The sequence below is a fragment of the Panthera tigris genome, chromosome C2, assembly GCF_018350195.1.
Source record: "Panthera tigris isolate Pti1 chromosome C2, P.tigris_Pti1_mat1.1, whole genome shotgun sequence".
In the NCBI taxonomy this organism is placed as follows: domain Eukaryota; kingdom Metazoa; phylum Chordata; class Mammalia; order Carnivora; family Felidae; genus Panthera; species Panthera tigris.
The window spans coordinates 4501966-4519505 of NC_056668.1; the positions used below are offsets into that span (position 1 = coordinate 4501966).

At 47.7% G+C, this 17540-nt stretch overlaps 1 protein-coding gene across 3 annotated transcripts in view; it reads right to left on the minus strand.

Annotated features, from left to right (window-relative positions):
• Window positions 1-1827: 1827 nt before the first annotated feature.
• Window positions 1828-17540, minus strand: part of FAM3B (FAM3 metabolism regulating signaling molecule B) — a 42504-nt gene continuing 26791 nt past the window's right edge. Inside the window, exons 4-8 of one of the 3 annotated variants that reach the window (XM_042956210.1) lie at window positions 10139-10197; window positions 9106-9156; window positions 7991-8078; window positions 6726-6858; window positions 1828-1958 (exon numbers count right to left, since the gene is read on the minus strand). In XM_042956210.1, coding sequence (XP_042812144.1) covers window positions 1869-1958; window positions 6726-6858; window positions 7991-8078; window positions 9106-9156; window positions 10139-10197 — 421 coding nt within the window. In that variant the 3' untranslated portion in view covers window positions 1828-1868. Of the gene's footprint in view, window positions 1959-6725; window positions 6859-6954; window positions 7172-7990; window positions 8079-9105; window positions 9157-10138; window positions 10198-17540 lie in introns of those variants that run through there. The other 2 variants (XR_006207425.1, XR_006207426.1) reach the window with 2 other exon arrangements.

Genomic DNA, 17540 nt, shown 5'->3' on the forward strand with positions numbered 1-17540 from the left:
TGACTCCTCCTGCAGAGGGGGCCAAAGGGGCTTCCGGGAGGTGGCTGGTGAGGACACTGGGCTCTGCGGGGAGGAAGCACTCCCCAGCGCGGGGCAGGGGACACCGTCAGCACAGCCGTCCCACGGCTGACACTGTTCCTGGGCCGTGAGCCGCCCCGTGCAGACAGGGAACAGATGCTTTCAGGAAAGTTCCGCGAGATCTGCCGAAAGAAAACCCTGTGGCGGGGCCTAGCCCGCAGCAGTACCCCAGGCCTCAAGTGTCACACGCACTAAGGTGAAGCCATCCCACCGGCCATGTTATTTAACGGAATACAATGGAAGCTCAGGTAGAAAACATAAACCTGATGAGGAGGACATTTTCAGGAAGCTCTGTGTTTGGCGGGCAGTCAGCTTGGCCAAAGAGCGTCAGCAGGTGGCACGGTGAGAAGGGACATGGGGACCTCCCCAGCATTGGCGCCCGGGGGGGCCATGACCACGTCCACACTCAGTGCCCTTGTAAGCAGGAGACAGGACAGGGACGGTTCAGGGTCCTGTGCCCCTGGTGGGGACGCACCAGTGAAGGCCACCGCAGGTGCCCGAAGAGACCGAGGGGCCCCAGTGCTGTGTCAGGGTGGGGGTGTCACGGGAGCCTCGCATCCCGGGGCAGGACTGTGGGATGTGCTAGGCCAGGAGTGCCCGAGGCCTCATCAAGTTCACGGTGCTATGCAAATGTAGTGATCCCAGTCAGAATAAAATATGCTCCCTCCCCGTCTTTAGTACAGAAAGGTCTATGGGCACGAGAGTTTAGAACCACAAGGCAACTGTATCCGTGTCCCTCGGGCCGCATACAGCCTGTGTGACTTAAACAGCAGACGCTGACTCTCAGTCTGGAGGCCAGAAGTCCTAGGGGTTGCCCTGACCCTGTGCCCTCCACGGGCTCCCGGGGAGTGTCTGCTCCAGGCCTCGCCCCAGGCTTCTAGGGGTTTGCTGGTGTCTTCGGGGTTCCTTGGCTGGTGGAGGCATCGCCCAGATCTCTGCCTCCATCCTTACGGGGCACTCTCCCTCTGTGCGCGTCCGCGTCCCCCTTTCCACAGGGACACAGTCACGTGGGCTCATGGCCCACCCCACTCCATCTAACGCACTGCATCTGCAATGACCCGATTTCCAAAAAAGGGTCACGTTCGGAGGCACCAGGGGTTAGGATTTCAACGTATGAATTTTGCGCGTGACTTCCTTACCCCCAAGCCCCATATCTCATGATACATCCTCCGGTAAGTGGGGGGTATACAGTTGTCCTCCTGACAGCAGACCCTGCTCACCCTGCCCGGGCTCCTCCCTCCCATCCCCACCCCCAGAGAGACACCCCCGCGTTCATGGCAGAGACTGGGTCTCCCTCACTTGCACGATGCTGGTGCCAGAAGGCAGGTGCGGCCAGACTGCTGGGGCAAATGAGTAAGTTCACGGACCCCCAGGAAGAGTTTAAGGGCTTAGCTGGAGTGGACCAAGGCAGCTCTGGTAAGCCCTCTGTGCGCAGTCTCCTGGGAGAGCCAGGTCTGAAACGAGGGTGTGCCTGGTGCTAACACAATAAAGGTTTTGTCTGTGCAGGGCTGTCTACGCGAAGCTCGCTTCCCCCAGAAGCTCCTTTCCAGGCCAGACCCTCCCTCCCCTCACAATTCCTACCCATGTCAGCCTTCCTGCTCATTAGTGCCCTCACTAGATAAATCCCGGCGTAAAAACACCGTGTGCCAAGGTTGTATCCAGCTAGCAAATACTGCTCGGTTGAAGACAGACTCCAAATACTCATCAGATATTGACCGTTGGTTAAGATGCTCGGGTCATTCCACACGGTGTTGGTCTATACATAACCTATTTATTAAGGTCGCGCAACGTTAGCTTGTTTTTTTCGGTATGCAGCCTTCTATCTGTACCTCTGCAGGCCAGCCAGAGTATCTGTTCCTTGCACTGTCAGAGTGGTTGATCTGTGTAAAAAAAGAAAAAGAGTTTTCTGTATCCACCAATCTAATTAACAAATATTTAATGTGTCAGCGATGAGCAAAGTCATAAAAAGAGAATCACTTCCTAAAATGGGATTCGCTCCAAACTACTCTGGGTACTTGATTATTTTTTTCTCAACATGTTTCTTAATAATAATGGAGAAAAAATAATAATATTGGAGCCAGGGGGGCGCCTGGGTGGCTCAGTTGGTTAAGCGTCCAACTTTGGCTCAGGTCATGATCTCGCGGTCTGTGAGTTTGAGCCTGCTTCGGATTCTGCGTCTCCCTTTCTCTCTGTTCCTCCCCTGCTCGCGCTCCCTGTCTCTCTCAAAAATAAATAGACATTAAAAAAAGTTTGTTTAATAATATTGGAACTAGGTGTTAATGCAGCTCTAGAACTTTCTTCAATGATGTAGATATCTATCCAGGAGTCTATGCTATCCCATAGAGTCACGTTTGGGTTAGTGATTACTGAAAATGTGGCTACTATGACTAAGGAACTCATTTTTTTTTTTTTTACTTTTTCAAAAATGTTTATTTACTTGGGGAGAGAAAGAGAGAGTGTGCACACGTGTGTGCGAGTCGGGGAGGGGCAGAGAGACACAGGGAGAGAGAGAGAGGATCCCAAGCAGGCTCTGGGCCATCAGTGCAGAGCCTGGTGTGGGGCTCGACCTCATGAACCGCGAGAAATCAAGCGTCCAATGCTTAACACGCTGAGCCACCCAGGCACCCCTAAATTCTATTTAATTTAAATAAATGTAAATGTAAATGCAAATTTGGCCAGGAGCTGCCTTATTGGACAGCATAGCTCGAATGCCTACTTTCCAATTCTCTGGGAGTAGGACTGTATGTTTTCCAGGGAAACTGTACAGTCCCTTGCTCAGCAAATGTGCATCCTGAATGGGCTTTAGTTTTTCACATCTTCGATCCTTTCACAGATAACGGAACGCCTTAATCTAAAGCACAGGAGGGATCACACGCATCGTTACGGAACTGTAGTTTCCATAACTTTCCATGAGTTTCATTCCGGTTTTACATTCCTTTTTTTATAGAACAGATTTACTAAGATAAAATTCACATTGAAAGTGTAGAATCAGGGGCACCCGGGTGGCTCTGTCAGTTAAGCGTCCGACTTCGGCTCAGGTCATGATCTCACAGTGTGTGAGTTCGAGCCCTGCGTCGGGCTCTGTGCTGACAGCTCGGAGCCTGGGGCCTGCTTCAGATTCTGCGTCTCCCTCCCTCTCTGCCCCTCCCCTGCTCATGCTCTATCTCTCTCTGTCTCTCAAAAATCAATACACATTAAAAAAATTTTTTTAATAAAAAAATAAATAAAGTATAGAATCAGGGGTCCTTCCTAGCCATTCAGTGGCCTGAGCAGGGGAAGCTGTGGACCAGTCCTCAGCGACAGGCTGACTGCTCAGTCTCCAGTGGTAAAGTGCCAAACAGGCAGAGAGGGCACCTGCCCGCCTCAGGCCAGCATGACCTCAGGAGCCGGAGCAGCCCGTTCACCCTGAAATTCCTCTTTGGTCACAGCCCCTCCAGCAGTGGCCTGCTCTTCCCTTACAATGTCTTCAGGCCTCCGTAGAAGCGGAAATCAGGCACAAGTTCCCACAGCCACCCATGCGCAGAACCTTCCAGGCCGGCGTCCCCCCCGAGTGAGCTCCCTTGGCGTTGCATGGGATGGTGACCGGTCCACACAGCGCAGAGGAGAGTTGGGGCTGCACAGAGCGACGGGAAGCAGGTTAACATGAGATGCCTCCCTGGGAGGCTGGTAGTCAGCCCTGGGGTCCACAACCGCCACCCGTAACCGCCTGGATCTGCTTCCGGAGGGTTCCAGGAGCGAAGCGGCCAGCTGCAGCCCAGCTCGCTGGCCAGGGATTCCTGGGTGAGAGGGATGCTGACATCAGCCGGGTTTTCAATGGCCACAATGGCACGAGCTGCCAGCAGAAGCTTCTCCCGGTTCTCCTCAGGTTCATGACATAGACGCCACCACTCCTCCTTCTGTGGAGGTGCTGTTCCACCTGGAAGTCAAGGTTGGTGCCGCCTAGGTGGGTTCCTGCTGCAAGGAATTCAAGGACATCCTCCTCCTCTGCCTGCAGGACGTCAAGGTCCCGGACGCCGCGAGTCTCCCCGTAAGATATCACAGGGATGCGGAACGATGACGGACGGATCCCTCCCTGGGTAGCTCGGAAGAAAGCAAGCGTCTTACGTTTTAAGATTCAGTTTGGTGTGTAGAGGGCTGGTGGAGGCTTCCAAACGAACGCGGGAATGACCCTCGGGCTGTGCCCTGGAAACAGCAGGGGGCTGGATGTGACAATGGCTGGGGGCCACCCAGGGCTCCGGAGGCCCATCCCACACAGCCAGACGTCACCCTCGGGGAAGTCCACGCAGCAAGTCCGCATATCCAAATCAGGAAGACGTGTGAATCCCCCGACAGTACCCGACTCGAGCTCTGGGTGAGACGAGGCCCCCAGCTCGGGCCTCGCCGGCATCTGAGCAAACCCCCTGGAGTGTCCCCAAGCCGAGGCTCTAACAGCCCTCGCAAGACCCGCTCACGGGTTCAGGTCTCATCCGGATACCCTTGTAGCCACTGCAGCAAAAATCTTCAACCCTCCCATGCAGGGAAGACACGCGTTTTCCCCAAATTCCCTTCGAGCCCCCCCACCCCACCCCCCTGCCCCCCCCCCACCGTTTCAAAACACATGGGTTCTCTGAACTCAGGACTGCGTTTGGAAACCCGCTCTTTCCTTGATTCCTCCTCTTCCAGAAACTTTTTCTTGCAGAGAAGGCTGGAGAGCAAGGGCCACTGCTACTTTGCAATTCAAATGAGGTTTTATTTTAAGTGTCTTAGCTGAACATTAGTAGGGAACCTGTTTGTTGAGATGTTAACGTTGAGTTAGAAGGGATTCAAGCCTCACGCCTGGCTTTTCTGATACTGAGGACCCACTCAGGCACCAGAGGGCGGGGTGGTAAGGGCAGTGCGCCCCTAGGCGGCCCGGCTTGGGCTCTGGCTGGGGTCCCTGACCTGGGGCAGGTGGCGTGGGGGTGGAGCCAGGCACCCAGAGAGGCTGAGGGAGCTGGTGGAGAAGAGGGGGGCGGCGGGCAGGTGGGGAGGACACAGGGTGAGAGAGCTGGGGCAAGGGCCTCCAACCTGCCGCGCAAATCAGGGCAACGGGTCCAACCCTTCCTGTGCGTCAGAATCACCAGCCAGCTCCCACCCTGAGACTCCAGTCCGGCTGGCCTGCATACGGCCTGGGCATCAGTGTTTTACGGAGACTCAGGTTGGGGACGGCAGGTTGGGGGTGGACGAGTGCGACTTGGCGGGGCAGGGGAAGCTCCCGGAAGTTGCTCTCTGCTCATCGTTCCCACTCAATCCCCAGGGACCCTTATGTGGCTGCGCCTGGCCCCTGGCTCAGCTCACCTCATGGAGCAGAGTGGGTCCAGGCGGCCCTGGCCCAGACAAGCGCTACCACGCGGAGCCCAGGGAACGCCCTTCTCATTAGGACAAGTCACTGAGGTCCCTGCTGGGCACTGGGTGTCCGGACCCAGTCATTAGTAACAAGAAGTCTACACTAGGGCGCCGGGTAAACACTCCTAACGTGTTCTGCGAGGCTGGCTTCCTGTCGGTGAAAGAACCTGAGAGTTACAAGGGGAAACGTGCTTTTTTAGAGGCGTGCTAAAATAACCCCGACTGCCCAGCCTCCAGAGTGCTACGGCGGAGGGCATCAGAGAAGCCGAGGGCCTTCCCTTGGGAGCTGGTCGCGAGTTACCTGGTTGTGTGGCCACACTGAAGCCCCACCTCTCCCAGCCCCCCTCTCCAGCCAGGGTGGTCCTGCGAACGAGGAGAGACCCCCCTGCTGTCTGTTTCTGCGTGTCTCCCTTCCCAGACCCGTCACCACACCAGAGGGCGCCAGGAGGGCACCTGGCCTGAAGTCAGAAGCAGCCTCTTACAACGGCCTCCAGACGCCCACTGCCTCCTTGGAGTCTCCGGCTCCTCGAAAGGAGGCGCCTCTCCTGCGCAGGAGCAGCTGGGGCCCTCACTCCGATGCCGCTAACCCTTCCTGTCCAGAAGCTGTCGTGTGTCCCAGCGAGCGGCGACTCTGCAAGGGGCTGTGTGACGGTCCCCAGGGGCGCCCGCTTGTGACCCCCAGGACAGGTGCCGATGCTCCGTTGGAAGTTTCACAGGCGACCGACTTCCTGCGTTAGAAACCTTATTCTCTCGGTCTTTGCTCTCCCTCCACAAAGAGGACACGGTGGGGGGGACTCGATGACGCGTGGACTTCTGGCCACAACACCGATGAAGGCTGCATTCATCCAGGGTGTGTCTGGCACCCGCTGCTTTAAGCCCATCTCGTGCACAGGCTGGGTGAGTCCCCAGACCGGCGCGGCTACGGGCCTCACGGCCGAGGCGAAGGACAGAGAGGCTTGTCCCGGACTGCGGAGTCTCAAGCGTCCTCGACTTTTAAACAGGCTTGGGCAGGGTGAACTTGAGTCGCGCGCCTTTTCACGGTGTAACGTGAAAAGGGTTACCCACACTGTGCGATGGGCTCTTTCACCTAGAAGGCATCTCGAACACCTCCCCGTGATTCTTCCCGGACTTGGGAATGCAGAGTCCCAGGCCACGAGCCCACGCGGCCGGCCTGGCGCAGGAATGTCTCGGAGGTAAGCGGCCGTAACCAACCCACAGCCTTTCAAATCACAGAGCGCGCTCTACGGACCATTTGTGGGAAAGGACCTTTGAAAAACACTTACACTTTCTCTCTGAATTTCTTCGGGAAGTTGAAGGTCTTTGGCTGTGAGAAATACCCAGCTCGACCTGAACTGTATGTTCCTGATGTGTTTACTTCCGAGTCCTTCTATGACCTTCTTGGCGTCCTCCTTCAACCTGGGGGGAGAAGGGAGGGCGTGTGAAGGTCGCATGTGGAGACACCAGAGGGTCACCCCTCTTTGTCCTGGGAAAGGGGCTTCTAAAGCAATCTACCTCCTCCTGACGTAAACAGCGGGAGGATATCGGATTTCTAAACACGTGACAGCATCAGGGACTCCTTAAGACCAGTGTGGGACGCACAGTTTTAACTCTCGATTCTCAAAAGCCCTGTGTCTTGGGGTGCAGTCACGTCCTCGCATCCAGCCAACGTAACCATTGGGCTCTGCTGTCCCTCCTGTTTCCTGACCACAAAATAAGCAGACAGAAGTTGCTGAAAGATGAAAGCAAAGGTCAGAATGGTCCCTTTCATTTTCACAAAGGTCAGTATCAAAAAAGAAAACAAAAAATGGAAAACAAGACCAACCATCGTAAAAGCGTGCAAATTTCGAGTAAGCAGAGGAAGGAAGGCAGCAAGGAAAGGAAAAAAACAAAACAAAACAATGAGCTCAGAGTTTCCCCGAGGGAGCGAAGTCGGAATTTTTCCACGTGTGCACCAGATAACTTCAGTCTGGCAAGATACTCTATTAAAAATAAGGGCTGAGGTCACATAAAGCTAGGAATGCTGGGTTCGGGAACCACCTTGGAAACGCAGCGCACAGAAGCACTTGGAGGTCCTTGGAAGTCTGGCAGCGAAGGTGCACGCGTTTACCCAGAATTGCGAGAAACGCGGAGCCGGATGCACCTCTCCCTACGGAAAGTACTGTGCGTGTGTGGGCGTGTCTTTTTCATTCTATTGGTGCTCCTACAGAGAATTTTCTCAACTCCCTTTCCTATTTCTGTAAGTCCAGCCCTGGGTTTAAGCTTTTCTGGGCCAAGTGTTAGCTTTCCTGTGCTAGTTGTGGTCAGTGGTGGCTCGGTCTTGCTACCTGGAAAGATCCTTTAGCTTCTAGTACTGACTTACTCGCCTGGCTACTCACGGGTTTTTTTTAGGAACACAGGCTGCTTTGCCAGAGGCTCCTTAAGAAAGCATCCTGCCCTTTGGATTTGTGTTCTTTCCTACAGGATGCTCTTCAGGGGCCCTGTTGCTGGCCTGGCGCTCTCTGCCAGCTGGCTTCCCCCCTGCCGCTGCGACAAATCTGTACACGCTCACCTGCTGGCTCCATCATCGTGGGTCACCATGAAAAGCAACGACTTTGACGGTGCGCTCTGAATAAAGTTTATCATCTGTCCGGAGTTATCTGTTGGGTCAAGGCAAATCAATCAGTTTTAGGGTCTTCCCGGTCCACTGGCCCCGGACGCTGAGCCTCCTCTGCTCTTAGCTGCTGTGTTTGCTCAGAATCTTCCGGTTCCTGGAGCTCCTCCCACGACCACGTGAATGGTACTCCTGGTCCACGAGTGAGCGGCCGCTGGGCTCCACGGAGCAACCAGCAGACGTGAGGGGCACGGGCGGCTCCTTAAGATTCTATGACTCGACCTTGAGACCGCAGCACATGTGGCCCGTTCTCTGCAATGACTAATGAAGCCCTGACCCGAGAGGAACCATCTGACAGCAGAGTGGCCCCAGGACACTCATATGCAGAATGGGGGTGAGAAATCAGACGTGCTGACCAGACCGGGCACGGTAGGTCTTGCGGGAAGAACAGGAAGGGCTAATCTCAAGCCCCCGTGGTTTCACCACGGGGGCTTGTCATTTACAGTGACGCTTCCGTTACTTACAGAGTAAAAATGCGTAGCGCCCAACAGGTGCATCCAGCCATCTCTTAATTTCTCTGTTGTCCTTATAAAGACTTGTTTTTAATAAGCTTCACTGTTCAATAAAAATATAAGGGGCTGCTATATCCTGACTGACCACTGCGGTCAAGTCCAGTGCATCCCAGGGATGTGTGTGCCTAGCCCAGCGGGACACCATGAACAGGATAGGGATAATGATGCTGTTCAGGGATGGAGGCTAATCACATTATTTTACACATATCTGATTTTAAAAGAATGTTTTCTCTTTCCCATTATCTGATGAAGGAACAGAAGAAAAGATCCAGGACAAGCGTGATCAGAGAAGACATTTTCTAGACAACACCTTCAAACTTCACCATATGAATCCAGTTAGAGACAAGGAGGGCTTGTGTAAGAGTGTTCTAGAATATTCACATGAGCTTCTGGAACGTTTTTAGTAGACAAAATAAGAATGTTTGACATTTTTATCTGTGTTTTCTTTTTAATCTTAATGTTTAGAATTCATTTTAATTTTCATAGGAAGAGTTTTCTTACCTCCTTCAAACATATCAAAATACTGTGTTGCCGTCACTTTCCCAGTCATATCTAAAAATAAAAAGAAATAGTTTTTAAAAGAAAGTTCACTGGACCCCGGGATGCATTTGTGGCACCACGGTGCTCAAAACGACACATTCCTCTTTCCAGGAAGCATGGCTGCTGTGGGCAGGTCAGGTCATGGCTGAACAGCTGTTCTAGAACTTTCCTCCTGTCTGCTTTCAGTTAGGTGGACCCTACCCTTTCCTGCCACACCCACCTCTCCCACACAAACACTGGGGTGCCCACCTCAGCCCTCTCTGCTTCATATTTTAATTTCCCAGCCGGATTCCCAGAGCGGGCACATTTTCTCTGGTTCCCACAGCCCCGCGATCAGGGGACCGCGTGCTCAGCTTGCTGTCAGGCACAGGACACACACAAAACCCATTCCCCAAGCCTGCAACAGTTCTCACGGTCATGGGCCCCCAGTGGCAATCGTGACAGGATGTCTTTCCCAGCTCTACGAGGATGCCAAGCTCGGCTTCCCCTGAGGCCCAAGTGGCATTTTCTCACAGAGGTGGGGACTGGCTGCTGGTGCCACCCTCTGCAGGGCTCGTAGGAATCCAAGAGCAACGCCAGACCGGTCTGTGCCCCCACAGCATGCTTAGCTGGTTTTAACCCTGCCTTCTGTGGGCCCTTTTTATTTTTTTTGGTTTTTAAAAGCCTATTTATATTTGACTTTTTAAAAAAGTTTATTTATTTTTAGCAAACTCTACACCCAACATGGAGCTCGAACTCACGACCCTGAGGTCAAGAGTTGCACACTCCTCTGACTGAGCCAGCCAGGAGCCCCCCCCCCCCATTTTTTTTTGTAGAAACCACAAATAATCTGGATAGTGAGGCATTATAAAAATAACCCAATAATTTAAAAACGCATTCAGATATAAGCCTAGACTAGATCGTGTACAAAAATCATAAAAAACCCAAGGTATCTTTGAAAACCCAATCATGGGAGCTTTTAGAGAAGTTTAAAAGAAAACATTTAATAACTCACAGTTGACAATGGCAATATTTATTCCTCTTCCAACATTTCCAGTCTTTTCTCCTATAAGCCTGAAATATAAATAAGGGTCAGTCAGAGTCCCTTTCTTATTAAGCAATGAGTAGCCCTCCCCATTCCATAAAATCTTCTCTCGACAGAGACACTGCCATTGGTGCTTACCAGCCCATCACAGATCCGCACCGGCCTTGGCCCAGCGCCCTTGAAAGTCACCCCCATACTCGCTCCGCACATACCCACCTCCAAGTTTCCACAGACTTGGTCCCTCAGAAAACCTGGAAACTGCCTTTCATCTTACAATCCAGACAAATGGCCAGGAAGAGGAAAATCAAGTATTTGTGTAGCGCAGGCTCTTGACAAATATTGTTTCACTGAATCCTCGACCATCTCACCACCATTCATTTTTCCATCTTACAGCTATGAAGTCCTAAGAGGTGGGTCAGTTGGAAATGGACCTAACTCAAGGCTGGTACCCACGTATACACCCTCTGTCCTCGTACTGACGGAGGCTTTGCTTGACTCTTGATGATCCTTTTATCCAGCCACAAAACGGAACCCAGCTTACCTCCTCAAAGAAATGCCTTAGATCACGTCACTTAATTTTCACTTTTAAATGGGAGAATAGGAAATGTCAACTTCAAATGAATTGTGCCCTAAAACCAGTAAGAAGACTGACCTTCCTGGAGATGGTATCTATTACTGAAGATCCTGGAAGTGTGTGTGTGTGTGTGTGTGTGTGTGTGTGTGTGTGTGTGCATGTACCCTCTGTCAAGTTTTATAATCAGCGATACAGTCACAAAAAGAAGCTGGAAGTTTCCCTCCTTTTCCCATGCTTGGGAGCAGTGAATATGGCACTATAATATGTTGCTCTTGACATGTTTACCAAAACTCTCCTGGGGGCTTTCCAGGCTAAGTCCTTTTTGGAGGCATAGCTTTTTGACAATTTTTGAGAATATTCTATAGTATCTTGAAAAAGAAAGAGAAACTTCCATTTGTGATCATGGAAAGTGGGGTCACCTGAACCTAACGTCTCAGAGAGAAAAATTTAAAAACGGGACTTGAAGAGTGTATCTACTTGACTGTACTGGAGACCTAACAAGGAAGTGAAGAGTTCCAAAGCCAGGACGTGGGAGAACACTAAGTTTCAAGCAGGTGAGCTCAGCATGTAAATCTACTTTGCCTCAGGAGCATTTGCTAATTCCAGAAAAAGGGTCAAAAAAGAAGAGTAGCACTTTTGACAACCATGTGAGGCTAGTGGGACAGAAGTTGGAAGCTGGGCCCACCAAACGGAAGGTCATGTCAAATCCTTCATCTTCTTTGGGTTGGGATCAAAAACAGATGACTCTTAAAAACAAGAATGAACCAGAAATAGATCAGAACTTGAATAGCTGCCTCCAAATTTTAAGTCAACTGGGTGACCCACGCCCCCACCAAGTCTCAATCCTTAGCACTTATTCAGATCATTCTATTCTGCTAATGGTTCCAAGTCCTTGGTATAAGCAAACACAAATCCCCAGAAGAATATATCATCTAATGCCTTAATTAAGAAAAAATCACCACAACTTCTCAAACGCATGGTCTGTCACACTATCAAATGTCACCTGGCACATAAGGAGAGATGCCAACGTAAACAAGTGTCGATGAGACAGGAGAAAATAATAGAGAATAGTGACGATGTGTGAGGGTTCCAAACAGATTGCCCAACAGACTTTACGATAAAGAAGATAATAAATGAAACAATATAGATATTATAGATAATATAGATATAATATAGATATAGATAATATAATATAGCTATAGATGTAATATAGACAATAAATGAAATTTTTGAACTGGAAACTACAAAAACTGACATGAAGATTAGAAGAAGAGTAAAATGAAGCTCTAAAACTAAAATTGCTTAACAATCGGTAGTTAACAGAGGGGTTTAACAGCAGATTAGGCACAGAAGAACCGGTGAACTGAACCACAGTTCAGAGGAAAAGAGCTCTGTCTACAAGGAAAACCAGAGAGATACAAGGATGGAAAATACAAAATAGACTGAAGGCTATAGAGAATATAATAAATAATAAGATCTGTCATATGTTTCGTTAGGAGTCTCATAGGAACAGAAGGTTAATGGAGAAGAAGATGCAACGTCCGAGAATTTGTTAGATGCATGAAAGCCTTCAATTCACACATATTTAAGAAGCACAATGAGGGGCGCCTGGGTGGCTCAGTCGGTTGAGCATCCAACTTCGGCTCAGGTCATGATCTCGCAGTCTGTGAGTTCAAGCCTACGCAGGGCTCTATACTGATGGCTCAGAGCCTGGAGCCTGTTTCAGATTCTGTGTCTCCCTCTCTCTCTGCCCCTTCCCCGCTCATGCTCTATCTCTCTCTGTCTCAAAAATAAATAAAAGTTAAAAAAAAAATAAAAAAAAAGAAGCACAATGAACACCAAAGAGAATACAGCAATAATAACAGACACAGCAGGGTATAAGTGCTGAAAACCAAAGACAAGGAAAAATCATACAGATAATAGGAGAGGGAAAAGAAGGCTGTTACTTTCACAGGATTAGCAATTCAGTTGTTAGCTGACTCTCATGAGAAACAATGGAAGCCGGAAGACAATGGAATGGTATCTGGATGGGTTGAAACAACCTGGAACAAACATCTTTCAACAATGAAGATGAAATAAAGATACTTCAACATACACTGAGACAGTTCCCCACCACCAGAAAACACAGAAGCTTTTGTTCTGTGTCTTTTGTTGTAATAAACCTTATCTATAAGTATTAGCTGTTACTGAGTCTTACTAGTCCCCCTAGAATATCACTGAAGTTGAGGGTAGCTGTGCGACCCCCCCAAAACAATATCCAACTGAAGTATATGCACATGTGCACAAGGAGATGTGTAATTATATTACACATTTGATGTCCCAGTGGACCTATTTCAGCCTGTTTTCAATTCTAGAATTTCTTTTGTTTTTCTTTGGATTGTATTTCATTTTTGAATATGCAATACATTTATGCGGTTCAAAAAATCACCGTTATGTGCACAAAATAAAATTGCACCCAAAGAAATCTTCCCTACATCCTCCACTTTGTTCTCCTCATCCCCTGTTCTCATTTCCATTAATTTTTCTTAGTTTCTGATTTACTCCTCCAGTGTGTTTTTATGTCAAAAATAAGCAAATTGCATGTGTATGATTAATATATGTTTACGCCTGTGTTTTACATATAGGTATATATACACATATGAGTACACTTATGTGTGAGTGTATTTACGTAGATGTGTGTATTCCTTATCATATTATTTTATAACCAACCAGTAAATGTGTTGCTCTGAGTTCTGTGAGCCATTCTAGCAAATAACGAAACCCAAGGAGGAGGTCACGGGAACTCGGATTTATAGCCAGTCAGTCAGAAGCATAGTAACAATCTGGGACTTGTGATTGCATCTGAAGTGTGGGGGGAGAGAGTCTTGTGAGACTAAGCCCTTAAGCTGTGGAGTCTGAGGCCATCTTCAAGTAGACAGGGTCAGAATCGAGTTGAATCATAGACCACCCAGCTGGGGTGGCAGATAATTGCTTGATGTTGGGAAAAACCTACCACACATTGGGTACGGATGCACTCAGAGTATCGTGTGTAGTGTAAGGAAAGCAATGGGGTTTTTCTTTATGCACCCAAAATAATGGGGCTTCTTGAGAAAAAACAGATAACTTGAGTAGCTCTGTATTTATTAAAGAAATTGAAATGTGCAGTTAGAAATCTTCTCACAAAGAACACTCCAGGCCAGAAGGCTTCACTGGGGAACTGCACCAAATCCTTAAATAAATAATACCAATTTTGTACAAACTCTCTCAGAATATTGAAAAGGAGAGAATACTCACCAATATACTCCACCCTGATACCAAAACCAGAAAAAAAAATAAGAAGAAAACCACAGACCAGTATCTCTCATGAATGCATATACAAAAATTTTTAACAGAATTTTAGCCAATTGAACCCAACAATATAGAAAAAGGATGATATATCACAAGCAAGTGGGACTCACCTCAGAAATGCAAGGTTGGCTTAATATTCAAAAATGTAATTTGCCATATTAGCAGACTAAAAAAGACAAACTATATAATCACTTCAAGAGATGCAGAAGGGACACTGGCTGGCTCAGTTGGCTGAGCGTCCGACTTCGGCTCAGGTCACGGTCTCACAGTCTGTGGGTTCGAGCCCTGCATCGGGCTCTGTGCTGACAGCTCGGAGCCTAGAGCCTGCTTTGGATTCTGTGTCTCCCTCTCCCTCTGCCCCTCCCCTGCTCATGCTCTGTCTCTGTCTCATAAATAAACATTAAAAAAATTAAAAAATTAATTAAAATTAATTAATTTAATTAAAAAATTAAACATTAAAAAAATAGAGGTGCCTGGGTGGCTCCGTCGGTTAAGCGTCCAACTTCAGCTCAGGTCATGATCTCACGGTCTGTGAGTTTGAGCCCCATGTCAGGCTCTGTGCTGACCGCTAGGAGCCTGGAGCCTGCTTTGGATTCTGTGTCTCCCTCTCTCTCTGCCCCTCTCCCACTCATGCTTGGTCTCTCTCTCTCTCTCTCTCTCTCAAAAATAAACATTAAAAAAAGAGAGATGCAGAAAAAAACATGTGACAAAATCTAGTATCCATCACTGATTAAAAACTCTCAGAAATCTTGAGGTAGAAGGAATTTCCTCAACTGATAAAGGGTTTCTATGAAAAATCCCTAATTAACATCATATTTAATGATGAACGATGGAATGCGTTTCCTCTATGACAAGGAAAAAGGCAATGATGTCTACTCTCAGCATTTCTATCCAGCATTGTAGTGGAGGTTTTATCCAGTGTAATCAGGCAAGAAAAAGAAAGCAAAGGCATTCAGATTAAAAAAGAAATGGTAAGGGTCACCTGGGTGGCTCAGCTGATTTTGGCTCAGGTCACGATCCCAGTGTCGTGGGCTTGAGCACCGTGTTGGGCTTCATGCTGAGCATGGTGCCTGTTTGAGATTCTCCTTCTCTCTCTTTTTGCCTCTCCCTCTGCCCCTCCCCTCCCTAAAAAAAATTCTTTTTTTGTTTTTAATGTTTATCTTTATTTTTGAGACAGAGCATGAGTGGGGGAGGGGCACAGAGACAGGGAGACCCAGAATTGGAAGCAGGCTCCAGGCTCTGAGCTGTCAGCACAGAGCCTGATGCGGGGCTGGAACTCATCAACTGCGAGATCATGACCTGAGCTGAAGTCAAACGCTCAACTGACTGAGCCACCCAGGTGCCCCAAAATCTATTCTTAAAAAAAAAGAAAAGAAGTGGTAAAACTCTCTTTTATTGGGGGTGGGTAGATGGCATTATCATCTACATAGACTATCCAATGTAAAAACAAAACTACTAGAACTAATAAGTGAGTTTAGCAAGGTTGTGGGATATAAGCTCATTATCCAAAAATTAATCGTATCTCTATTTGCTAGTAATAAACAGCTGGAAATTTAAAAAAATTTTAAGTATACTATAGCATCAAAAATGAAATACTTACAGGTAAATATAGTAAAAGAGCTGTAAGATGCGTATACTGAATACAGTAAAAACATTACTGAGACAAGTTGAAGAAAATTTTAATAAATGGAGAGCTAACTATGTTTCTTGAGTAAAAGATTCAATATTGCTAAAATGCCAATTCTCCCCAAACTGATCTAGAGACCCAATGCAATCCCAGTCAAAAGCCAATAGTTTTGTGTAGAAATGTGTAAGCTGATTCTAAAATTCATATGTATATGGAAAGGATCTAAAATAGTCAACATAATTTTGAAAAAGAAAAACAAAACTGAAGAAATTATGTTACTGAACTTCAAGAATGACTGTAAAGCTACATTTATCAGGGCAGTTTATATAATGAAAGACAGACAAGTGGAAGGGAATGGAGAGTCCAGAATTAGATATGGTCCCTTGATTTTGGCCAATGGTACAAATTCAGTAGACAAAGACGGTATTTTGAATAAATGTGCTAGAACAATTGGATATCCACATTTAAAAGTGATTTCAATCCAGACTTCACATCATATGCAAAAATTAACCCCAAATGGGTATCTCACAGTATATGTATTGAAAAATCTAAAATTATCAAATTTCTAGAAGAAAAATACAAGAAAATTTCTGTGACTTTGGTTTGGGCAGACAGGATCTTAGATAGGACACAAAAAATATGATCCTAAAATTAAAAACTGGTAAATCGGACTTCAATAAAATTAAGAATTTCTGCTCTTTGATAAACACAGTTAAGAGAAGAAAAAAGACAAGCCACAAACTGGGAGAAAATATTTGCAAATCATGTACTTGATGAAGGACTTGGATACAGAATACATAAAGAAATCTGAAAGTCAATAATAAGAAAACAACCCAGGGGCACCTGGGTGGCTCAGTCAGTTAAGCATCCAACTTCAGCTCAGGCTCATGGTTCATGAGTTCAAGCTGCGCGTCAGGCTTTCTGCTGCTGGCAGCACAGAGCCCGCTTCAGATCCTCTGCCCCCTTGTCTTTCTGCCCCTCCCCCATGTGTACGCTCTCTCACTCTCTCTCTCTGGAAAATAAACATTTAAAAAAAATTTTTTTTAATATTTATTTTTGAGAGACAGAAGGAGAGGATCAGAGCGTGAGCAGGAGAGAAGCAGAGAGGGACACACAGAATTGGAAGCGGGCTCCAGGCTCTGAGCTGTCAGCACAGAGCCTGATGCGGGGCTCAAACCCATGAACTGTGAGATCGTGACCCGAGCCGAAGTCAGGAGCTCAACCGACTGAGCCACCCAGGTGCCTCTTAAATAAATATTTCTTTTAAAAAGAAAACAACCCAGTTAAAAAATGGACAACTGACGTAGATACTTCATCAAATAAGATATACATATAGCAAATACATACTCAGAAAGAGGTGCTACGTCAGTAGTCATCAGGAAAATGCAGATTAGAAACTTAGGTACCACTGCACACCTGTTAGGATGCCCTAGATTGGAAGGACTGAGCATATGAGTGTTAGTGCAGCATGATGGTGGATCAACTCTCATACACTGATGGGAATGTAACACAGGACAACACTTTGCTTTAATACTTAAAATGTTTCACCCCATTTTCTTCTTGTTTGCCTGGTTTCTGAAAAAAAGCCCAATATAATTCTTCGCCTTGTTGCTTTATAGGTAAGGTGCTTTTGCTTTTTTTTACTTTGTTTTATTTGCCTCTGGCTTCTCATACGATTTTTCTCCTTGTCTTTGATCCTCTGTAGTTTGACATACTTAGGTGTAGATATTTTAGTATTCATCTTACTTGGTTTCATTAAGCTCCCTGGATCTGTGGTTTGGGGCCTGTCGATAATTTTGGAAAACTTCCAGCAACACTGCTTCAAATATTTCTGTTCCTTTCTC